The sequence below is a fragment of the Haliaeetus albicilla genome, chromosome W (assembly GCF_947461875.1).
Source record: "Haliaeetus albicilla chromosome W, bHalAlb1.1, whole genome shotgun sequence".
Taxonomy (NCBI): domain Eukaryota; kingdom Metazoa; phylum Chordata; class Aves; order Accipitriformes; family Accipitridae; genus Haliaeetus; species Haliaeetus albicilla.
In genome coordinates, this window is record NC_091515.1 from 22,687,495 (window position 1) to 22,699,229 (window position 11,735).

An 11,735-nucleotide genomic window follows, 5' to 3' on the forward strand; every position below is an offset into this window, starting at 1 on the left:
GGAAGAGTGGGGATCTCCAGTAGCAGATGGTGATGTAGACTAGAAGGATGTTCCATGGTGTGCCATTTGGTTAATGTCATTGTTCATTTATTTCATAGGCTATAAATGGGGCTGTAATTTGGATAGAGGCATATATCTGAACAGAGAGTAACCCTGAAGTTGCTGTTGTCTTTTGTTACTCTTCCTGTTTTGAGTTTGCTATGGACTCTTAGTCTATCAGTGGAGAAACTGCAACTTTTCTTTTTCTAATGAAAGTACTTAACTTACCCACAGTCCTTTTCTGGAGACATACAAACACAGTAAGATCCAACCTGCTTTTGTCCTGGATTGCAAACACCTCTAATCTTAGTTTGCACATCTGAAACAAAAGTGAGAGAGTTATTGTAACTAGTAACAAAGCGAACAGAAATATCTTAGACTTCTGCCGTAAAACCTACAATGGATTTATTTTAGTTTATCCCATATTTCTCTCTTCAAAAGCTGCCATGGTTGGGATTCCACAAGTATGCATCATTCTTTGCAAAAATCACTGGAAAAGCCTGTACAAGAGGAGAAGCTGAAGTTTCAGCAGAATGCATTCTCCTACTTTGCTTTCATAAAGCCTTGTTACTACAGCTGGTTGGGTTGGGTTGGGTCTGTTTGTTTTTTAAGAAAACAGTTTCAGTATCTCAATTTCATAGTTAAAGTGCAAGTACGTTGCACCCAAAAATTCTGAACTTAATGCAGAAGTTTGGGGCTGAAATTATAGGGCTCTGTGGTAGGCACAAAGGAAAAGCAAAATTAATGAACAGTTGCTATATGTCTTAAAACCAGTCATCTGCCTCCTACTTCTAGCTACCTAAAAGAAACCGTGCTGTGGATACCAGCAGTATAGAAACAGTAAAGCATCTGCAGGGATACTAACCTTTTTCACATGTAATAGATCTCAAAATAGGAGGTATCCAGAACAAGTCTTTCCCACAAGTATACTGTGTTTGACCAGTGACTATAAACCCAGCTTGGCAGCTCAGCTTCATGGTTTCACCAATCTTGTACTGTTGTTTAAATGGGGAAATTGTGACACTGTCAGATGTTAGTGGCCTGAGGCATACTGAGGCTGTAATAAACAAGAAAAAAATAAAATTCTTGTTGTTTTTATGGTGTGTGGATATTTACAGCAAGTCATAATGCTTCAGTTGAAGAGGCATAAAATAACACTGAACGTTTGATTGACATTCAAAACTAATAAATATTTAACATAATTGTCTAGAAATTTTCAGTGCAGTCATGTCAGTATAGTCTGTAAAAATATTTTTCAGTCAATAACTAAATAATTACAATGTGTTTGTAATGTATGCTAGTATGAGTAATTTAATTTTACAGTTTAAAAATAATAAGAATGGCATTAACAACATATTTTAATTTTTCTTTTGTAAATGAAGCTATTAACACAATTTAAATGAATGGCAATAGAAAGCTCATAAGTATATTCAGGTAATTTTTTTTGATAAAATGAACACTAAGTCAATGAAATCACACTGAATTCTAGAAAACTATTGGAATCTCTCCTGTTAGCAAACCTAGGCCAGTTCTGATCGTTAATTCTTAATTGGATTATAAACACTTCAAGACATTGATTTATTGTGGGGATTTTCAAGGCAGCCTGGGGAGGGGGGTGGTTAGAGACACATCATCCATTTAATATAAAAAGTGGTAGTCAAATTCCTCCAAGAACACTTTCTTCACCATAACTGTCATCAACTTAAAGATATCTATATAAGTCTGGAAACAAAAGATGAGTCCTTCTGTTGAAGATATTTAAAGCTAGACAAGAGAAGGACTTCACAGCATCCATCTGAGGGTTTTCTAAAGCATTGAATATTATAATATCCTTACAAAGCACATAATAGTAACACTTCTGAATTGAAAGAAGAATGATGTAGTGACTCAGTAGGTTTTTGCCATCTCTAGTGTGAATACATGAAATACCTTCTTAAAATGCTATCTCTTCAGATATCATTACAGATTCATTTGTTAAAACCTGTATTATAATCAATTTTGTGTCTTTTACTTCCACTTCTGTTTTGTTGCTGGGCTAAATCAGTTTTCTCTTTCTTATGTTGACATTCAACAGGTTGTTGCGTCCAGGTTTGATCTGGCAGACACCGAAGGAATTGATAGCCACTGAGGACATACTCACTCACACAGGCAATTTCAGCTTCTTCCCCCATAGCATACTGGTTCTTTTCATTCTAAAAAAACCCCAAACAAACAAAAAAACAACAAAAAAAACCCCCAAACCAATCCACAAAAAAAACCCCCAAAACCCCCCAAAAGAAAAAAAAAAACAACCCCCAACCCCTTCCCCCAACCAAAACAAAAAGCCCCCCCCCTCCTTCTACGGTAATGAGAATAGATATTGTCAAAAGAAAAAATGACAAAAGCCTGATGATATGATGTAGTAAATGCTTGCTTTTCCTACTCTGAAATAGGAGTCATCCACTCACCTGTATAATAATATGTTTGTCCAGCTGCACTAACTGATGTCATGGTTACAAAACGAGGATTCAAGGACCACTGTTTAAAATGGATTTTACCTTGCCTTTGCTTCAGTTGCTGGTGGACTTTGGTGGACTAGAGTCTCACAGCATGCCACATACACAGCAACATGCTTGCTAGCACAGTAGCTAGTTTGGGTATCAGGCACATGTAGCAGAGAGGCTGTAAAATTTGCCAGCTCTGAAACTACTACACTTTCCTTCCTCACTCACTCATTTTTCATTCATGCTCACCCTGATAAAGCTGTTTTCTGGTGGGTCTGGCCTGGAGCATCCAGACTCAGGTTCACCAATCAATATATCCTCTTCTCTTGTTGCTTCATAATCATTTATACAAGGAGCCCCTCTGAAAAGTAAAAATTTGCTGGTAAGGATGTATCTTAAGCAGCGATGTCACCAAATCACAATGGTAGAATGTCAGGAGCTTTGGACAGAAATGCTGAGGACATCCCTGCCCCCCTGTCCTGGTTTCAGCTGGGATAGAGTTAATTGTCTTCCTAGTAACTGGTACAGTGCTATGTTTTGAGGTCAGTATGAGAAGAATGTTGATAACACACTGATGTTTTCAGTTGCTGCTAAGTAGTGTTTAGTCTAAAGTCAAGGATTTTTCAGCTTCTCATGCCCAGCCAGCAAGAAGGCTGGAGGGGAACAAGAAGTTGGGAGGGGACACAGTCAGGGCACCTGACCCAAACTGTCCAAAGGGGTATTCCATACCATGGGACGTCACGTCTAGTATATAAACTGGGGGGAGTGGGGGCAGGGGGATTGCCTCTCAGGGACTAACTGGGTGTTGGTCGGCAGGTGGTAAGCAATTGCATTGTGCATCATTTGTACATTCCAATCCTTTTATTATTACTGTTGCCATTTTATTAGTGTTATCATTATCATTATTAGTTTCTTCCTTTCTGTCCTATTAAACTGTTCTTATCTCAACCCAGGAGTTTTACTTTTTTTTCCCGATTCTCTCCCCCATCCCACTGGGTGGGGGGGAAGTGAGTGAGCAGCTGCGTGGTGCTTAGTTGCTGGCTGGGGTTAAACCACGACACTCATGAAACACTGAACTATCAAATACATCTGAACTCTAACACCAAGTCTAAACCCCAAATCTACTTCCCATACAAGCGCAATAAACACCACTGTCTTTTCTTACCCCCAGGGTATTTTGTCTGTGCCACCATGAAGCATTATATGAAAATTTTTATTTACACACCATTTCTTTTCTGCACGCAATACACTTTCTACATTCAGCTCTTTATCTGCATATCTTCAATTGTTTATTTCTTTCAAAATATTTCTTTATCAGGGTCAGATAATGAGGCCTGTAGTTGCCTGAGTCACTTTCCCTTCTGTCCCCTTTTTTTTCCTGGAATATAAATAATATATACTAATATAATACCGTAAGTCTCTTCTGTTTCTTATAGGTATTGCATTAGTGCCAAATTCATTCAAAAAACTGTTTGCATGAAATTGTTCTTTAAATTCTTCAGAATGATGATTATGTTCCCTCTCCTTAAGACAAGCTAAATTGAGTTTTCCTTCCACATTGTAATCAACAATTGTTATATCCATTAGCCATTTTTTCTTAAGCATAACAGGCTATAGGGAAAACTAAGGAATGGGTTTCTTAATTTTTGCATAATTATCTTTGATCTCGGCTTCATCCTTATTGCCGAACAGCTCATTTCCTATTATCTTAATTATGTAGCTGAGGAATCTTTTACTATGTCTTATAATTTCTTTTATGAGCCATGCCTATTCAGTTTGATTTTTTATTTTTAATCCTGCCTTTATTCTTGTACTTTCTGACCATCACCATGGGATAAGAAGTGCCATGGATTTAGGAAGGGAAGGTTACGTCAGATTCATCTTTGACAAAATTGCCAGGGTGTTTTTGGTAAAAGGTATGATACGAATTTATTATATCATGAGTGCTTTGGAAAAACATGCTAAGAACAGAAAAAGTTAACAACATTGAGGACCTGTCCCAAGGAGCAGCTGTGACCAGCCCTTCCCCACCTGGCTGATGCCTCCCTGGCCGAAGACTTCCTGGGGGTCTTAGAGGGAAAATGAACAAACTAATGCTTATCCTAATGTCTTGCTAAATCCTGACTATCTTCCATGTTACCCAATAGATAACAGCATTGCAGTTTTGACTTGCATATATCCTGCCTGCAGAGTCTGAGCACCATGAAAGGTGTCCGAACAGAGTGACCCGGGGAGGGGCAAGGACAGGCTGTGTTTTAGGACTAACCCTTTAATGTTTCTGCAACGGCCTCAGCCATTTGGAAAATTGGGATGCCATAGTGGAATAACTAACAAACTTGAGACTTGGTGCAACAGAAATGAGCTGAAACTTGGGAGTTCTAAATGCAGGACTAAATATCACTATGCTAAGAAAAATACTTTTTGATAGGCATTGGAATCTTATTGAAAATAACATGGAAGAGAAAGGTTCAGGTATTAGACAGTTAATTGTATGAAACCTTTACATGGTCAAAATCATTCAGTTTTTTATTTTTTAAATGAAATTTCAGAATTTTATTCTATAGAAAATATACAGAATTTAATTTTCAAATTATCTAGAAAAGCAACAATTAGCCTTCTCAGTTTTCCCATGCCACAGGAATGCCTGACTGAAGCCTGCTGTGCATTTTGCATCAGAAGGACCATATTTACATCATGACAGTATCACCCCAAATACCTGATTTGTAACCCAGAGCTCGTGTGTCAGTTTTTGCTGTAGATGCCAGCCTGGCACAGGCAGAGGCACTCCGTCCTGGAAAGCACAGACCTGACATTGCTGGGGCATGAGGCACACTGGCAAGGGTCAAACCTGCCCACATATTCTCTCAGGGCTCTCCTCAGGTTGCAAGGTCTGGTCACGGCCCATGGCACATTCTTCACCAAATCCATGATGGCAACACCTGGAAGACAGCCATTCAGTAAGCAGTTATCTAGATGCAGCAGGGTCCTGCTGGGTGTTAGTTGCAGGATTTTAAAGGCACTAGAGACTACACATGAAGCTATGTCACACGGGAGTCAGGCTTGTTGAAAGTTATGGATACTTTAAAGGAGCATGCCAGCACTATACATCTAGATTATCCTGTTTATATTGCTTTTATTGCCCCAGTTTAGGGCTCGGTGAGCCAGTGACAAAACAAACCAATTTCTGCCATGTCTAAAAATTCAGGACACCATAGATGACACAGGGTTTGCGTATACCTGATCCCTGCCACGTGAAACATCCCTACACTGCCTTCAGGAGCTCGGCAGCTGCAGTGGGGGAAAGATCACTGCATGCTGCGTTCAGGCAGGTTTTGTCATTTGCCTCAAGCACTTTGCTGCTGCTGAGTGGCTTCTGTGCCAGCTGGGGAGGGAGGCAGCTCAGTGCACTCACAACAGCGCTGGCACAATGCATTAAACAAGTAGGACAGTGATACCAGGGGACTGCTGTTTTGTTTCAGTTTAGCTATACGCCATACCTTGCAATGTAGGCCTAACAAGGGAAACAGCACAGGGAAAAAAGTGTCCCCGACACCATGCACTGCTTTCCTGCACAGTAACTAACCCCTGCCCATGTCTGAGCTCCTGCTGATGCCAGGGTAATTCACTCACATTCCTCCCTCCTACTCCCACTGTCCATGGATAATGCAAACCTGGCGCAGCTTGTAAACTGAGATACATAAGAAGTAGCTTTAATACATTTTGTATGTTCATATTATGCTGTCCTGGTTTCAGCTGGGATAGAGTTAACCGTCTTCCTAGTAGCTGGTACAGTGCTATGTTTTGAGTTCAGTATGAGAAGAATGTTGATAACACTGATGTTTTCAGTTGTTGCTCAGTAGTGTTTAGTCTCAAGTCAAGGATTTTTCAGCTTCTCATGCCCAGCCAGCAAGAAAGCTGGAGGGGCACAAGAAGTTGGCACAGGACACAGCCAGGGCAGCTGACCCAAAGTGGCCAACGGGGTATTCCATACCATGTGACGCCACATCTAGTATATAAACTGGGGGGAATGGGGGCAGGGGAATCACCGCTCGGGGACTAACTGGGTGTTGATCAGTGGGTGGTGAGCAATTGTACTGTGCATCATTTGTATAATCCAATCCTTTTATCGTTACTGCTGTCACTTTATTAGTGTTATCATTATTAGTTTCTTCTTTTTATATTCTATTAAACTGTTTTGATCTCAACCCACGAGTTTTACTTCTTTTCCTGATTTTCTCCCCCATCCCACTGGGTGGGGGGAGAGTGAGTGAGCAGCTGCGTGGTGCTTAGTTGCTGGCTGGGGTTAAACCACGACATATGCCCATATTTGTGTGCATTCATATAACACACAGCATCATCCTGACTTAAAAGACAGAAAACACCTGCAGAGCACTCTGAAGAGCTGCTAACTGGTGAGCGCTTTACTATCTCAATGTTTTTCTTGCTCTTCTCTTACCTCAAAGTCAGTCACCATGGGATTGTCCTTTGTGGATTCCAGCAGTTTGTGAAGACTGTGTCCTGGAAAAGCCCCCTTTTTCTCCCAGGCCAGAGCTGCAGTGTACTCTGACCTGCCACCCTTTACCAGAGAGACTGACTGTTTGGCTGACTCCAAAATGGAACCTGAAAGGGAATTTCATTGCAGTATTGTCAGATAAAGGCCTCCAAAGCTAGTGGATGCAACAACAGAGTTCTAAGAAAAAGTGTAAGAGGATATAAAAGAATATACTAAGATTAATTTTTTGAAGCTACCTTTGGAAGAATGAAGTCTAAGCTCAGAAAAACAATCTATGATGGCAGCCTGTCATAGTCTTCCAAATGAAAGTGTGCGAGACCTCAGCCACAGAGATATTCAGAACTACAGGAGACACTTGTGGAAAATGCATGGGATAGAGCAGGCTCTTCTAGAAGGACACACTGCAAGGCAGGATCTTTAGTCCCAGCTGTAAACATCTGAGTAACTGGAATTGATCATAAAATGAGGACAAAAACATGGTGGAGGTGATGAAATCCCTGTTTTTAGTGATGCAGAACATGACTCTTGCCATTCTTGCAGAAAATGCACCAACTTTCTGCAGTTCCTGAGACACATTTCTGGCATCGCCAGGAGACTCCTGCACCTAGATGCCTGCTTAGCACAAGGAAGATGAGAGGGGAAAGTCAGGGAGTGTGTTATTGCTGCCCAACCTCTCTCAACGAGCCCTGAGAAACCCTTAGAGAAGATCAGGGACTCAGTCATGATCATGCGTTTCTAGTTGTGCCCATTTCCCAGTTCAGCATGCCTGGCCTTGGACCCAGGCTACCCAGAGCAGAGGAAGAGCGCTCCTACATCATAATTTCTTTTGCAAGCAAAAAGATGTTTCCGATGCTTGCTTCAGAGACAAGCAGTGAAACACTGGCTCCTCTGACAGTGGTGGAAGAGCATCTGTAGTTCAACAAAGCTAAGCGGTCACCTGGGGCACCTAGCTGAGAGGAATGGTATCTCTCAGGGTAAGTAACAGGACATGGGCCCTGTTCTCATCATGGTTACCTTCATGTTTCACAGTCATCCTGTTTGTGGTGTATCTGGTACTGACTTTCTTTTTCTTCCAGAAGAACACATGCCTTGTTGTTTCTGTTCGGACACACTCCACTGATTCATCCACCGCCAGACCTAGAAATATGACAGAGCAGCAGTTTCACCACCATAACCATGTTACATGATAGAACTGTGCCTTCATGCTCCTACAATGAGCTGAGCCATCACAGGTCTCCCTGCTCACTGGTTTCTTTCTGACCTCCACACTGTGCTCATGCTCTTCACTCACCACTGCCAGCACCTCATCTCTCTGGTCCCATCAGGCTCTGCCCATGTTCACCCTCTCCCAGACTCCTCTTCCCGTTCCTGTCTGGGAATTTCTCCCATGTCGCCTCTCCTGGGGTATCTGACACCCCCTCCTGCCACCAGAACCCTGTGGAACAGCCCTTTTCTGTTCACAGTCTGGTCATGCTTGCCCAGGGTGCTGCTCTGCAGAGGTCAGTGGTGGTGAGAACAGCACACCTCTCCCCCAGCCTGGGATGCGGCAAGAAGCTGCTCTTCCTGGGACAGCAACAGTCACCTGCCCCGGCTACACTTGGGGCACAGGACACCAACCAGTCTAGGAGGAGACTTCGCTACTGCAGGCACCTGCTTCCCCAGGTACAAACAGCATTGGACTGAGTCGTGCTTACCAACCCCTTTAGGTATCCTCCCATACCCATACAAGTTACAGCAGTGGCATTAAGGATCACAGCTTTTAACCTTAGGTTTCCACTTTTGTAGATTTGTCTTTTCCTTGCAACAATCTGGCAGTCATAGGATTAGTTTTAGAGTAATTTCTAATCAATACCAACAACTATAATAACTGTAGCCCAAAAGGTACCACTTACACCTCTCAGACCTCAGTTCCACACTGAAGTACGCTGGAATACATTTTCCTGGTGGCACCTGGTCTTGATCTGAAAGTCTTAAGAGGTTTCCCTGAACACAATGATATTTACCAAGTAAGGAACCTCTTGAAGTTTTCAAAATAAGACAGTGTAGAGCAAAATTTTCTTCTCGCTCTATTTAGGCAGTGTGGGCAATTCCTGGGTCTATGCAAGTCTAAAGGATTTTTTGCTGTTAGTTGGAAAACTTACTATGTGGTGTAAGGCCTAAAAACAGTGATAAGAAAAGCTGGTAAACAAATAATGATATTTTCTTGCTGAAGATTACATACCTGAGTTCTTTAGTTCCTCAGAGCTGTACTGGTAAAGAATGTCATAGGAACCACCCATCTTCCCAGAGGTGTAGTAATGAGTGCCAAAGTCATCGAATATTCTGCTGTATAAAGTGTAGTTGTACTCCAGGGGCAGGTGGTTAAGTGCTTTTGGAAAGATGTCTGAGAGCTGCAGATCTGACTGTTTCATTGTGAAGTTTGCAACAGAAATGACTTTATGGACTCTAATATAGTTGGAATTCTAGAAATAAAGAAAAAGGAGAGTCTTAGCACCTTCATAAGTAGTTAATTGCAGAAAGTAGAGACGCCAAGAATATGACCTGAGATACATTGCAAGAACTAATTAATCCAGTGTATCATGCTACTTTAATCATGAACAAACTAGCCCCTGAGTTTCCAAGAGCCCTATGAGGTTCTTGAGGACAATGCTCATTACTCCTTTACATTGTGGGAGTATATAGGATTCCAACAAAAATTAGGACTCCCTAACCACCAGCCAAACAGAAAGCAAAATGATTCTTGCCATAACAGATACACCAGCAATTGATAAGACAACCAAAAAGTTCAGAGGAAAGGCTGCAGTTTATAAGCATCCATGGGCCATTTGCAACTAATCTGGTGAGTGTGTATTTGGGATACTAACTCACTGTTATGAAGTTTCACAGTTTATCAGTCTGCTAAAACCAAAACCACAGGGATAAAGACCTCATTGATTTCAAGCGTCAGGCTTGTTAACAGGCAAGGTTTGGGGAAAGACATGATAGGAAAAAAGCAAAGAGAAAGTTCAGAAACTGGTGTCATGGTTTAACTCCAGCCAGCAACTAAGCACCACGCAGCCACTCACTCACTCCCCCTCAGTGGGATGGGGGAAAGAATCAGAAGGGTAAAAGTGAGAAAACTCGTGGGTTGAGATAAAGACAGTTTAATAGGTAAAGCAAAAGCCGCACACACAAGCAAAGCAAAACAAGGAATCAATTCACTACTTCCCATCGGCAGGCAGGTGTTCAGCCATCTCCAGGAAAGCAGGGCTCCATCACGCATAATGGTTACTTGGGAAGACAAACGCCATAAGTCTGAACGTCCCCCCTTCCTTCTTCTTCCCCCAGCTTTTATTGCTGATCATGACATCCTATGGTCTGGAATATCCCTTTGGTCAGTTGGGGTCAGCTGTCCCAGCTGTGTCTCCTCCCAACTTCTTGTGCACCCCCAGCCTACTCGCTGGTGGGGCAGTGTGAGAAGCAGAAAAGGCCTTGACTCTGTGTAAGCACTGCTCAGCAATAACAAAAACACCTCGGCATTATCAACACTGTTTTCAGCACAAATCCAAAACATAGCCCCATACCAGCTACCATGAAGAAAATTAACTCTATCCCAGCCAAAACCAGTACATTCTCCACCCCTTATTCCATACCATTTACGTCGCGCTCAGGTCTCACACTATCCAATACATTCTCGCTAACCACCACTCCCCCTCCCATCCTTTGATATAATACGCAGATATCATTCCCTTAGTCTATGGACCACCCCTGTGAAATGTCTGTAAAATGCCCATAAAATGTCCACAAACGTCCACAAAATGTTCTGGTGAAGCTCTGCTTTGTTAGAAAATTTCCAATTAAAACTACTGGTTTCAACATCAGTCCAGCTCAGCTTGTGTTTGGCTGCTTTTGTCAATGAAGGGGTATACCTGCTGCGGCATAGATACAGTCCACAGCTACAGTTGCTTTGAGGTACACCTGTTCCAGCGTGGACCAAATATAATAAACACAGTTGCCACAGAATCATGTCTGTTCCTGCCTGACATCCCCAGGGATGGGGATGGCTTCTTATCTTTGAGCCCTCGGTTTTTGAATTGTAGTTCAAGCAGTCCAACTCAATTAACTGCTGCCAAAAGTACTAGGAACATGAGCTAAGGGAATGGGCACAAATTCTGATACAAAGCCCTCAGAAGTCCTTTGATGTCACAGCATGGGAATTCAGTGACAAAAACCTGAAGAAAATAGTTTATAAAAATAACAACATGTAGCAGGATGGGCTAGTAAACTAGTTAGTAAATGAAACATGTTACATAATATTCCAGTCTTGCTTTAAGAGTCCAGAGAAGAGTGAGAGTTAGTCACCCTCTACAGCCCTACTAGGGCACTTATTCAGTTAACAGATATTTATGTAGAAACCCACCCAATTTCTCTTCATTAATACAAAAGGAGAGTGATTAGCTGCAATGCAGATCCCTGTGGAACTGCTGTTGCCTATGGATATGTGAGATGAATCCCACCCTAGATGGTTACCATGATGCAAGCAGAAGACATCAGGGAGGTCATGAGGATGATTAAAGGATCAGAAACCAAGACAACATACCAGTCAGCTTAGCTAAAAAAGTTTCTGGCAAACAAAAATAAACTTGAAAAACATCAAGTTTTCATATTTCTTCCCTGCCAATACAGAAAAATGCATGACCTTTCAAGTGGATAGGGCCCTC

At 42.0% G+C, this 11,735-nt stretch overlaps 1 protein-coding gene across 1 annotated transcript; it reads right to left on the reverse strand.

Annotated features, from left to right (window-relative positions):
• Window positions 1-263: 263 nt before the first annotated feature.
• On the reverse strand, window positions 264-9,689 carry LOC138683389 (complement component C6-like). The gene is given in 10 exon segments (XM_069775101.1): window positions 264-358; window positions 905-1,096; window positions 2,099-2,231; window positions 2,772-2,916; window positions 5,214-5,267; window positions 5,269-5,457; window positions 6,974-7,142; window positions 8,050-8,172; window positions 9,257-9,497; window positions 9,639-9,689. Coding segments are annotated over 10 exon segments (1,392 nt in total).
• Window positions 9,690-11,735: the final 2,046 nt, after the last annotated feature.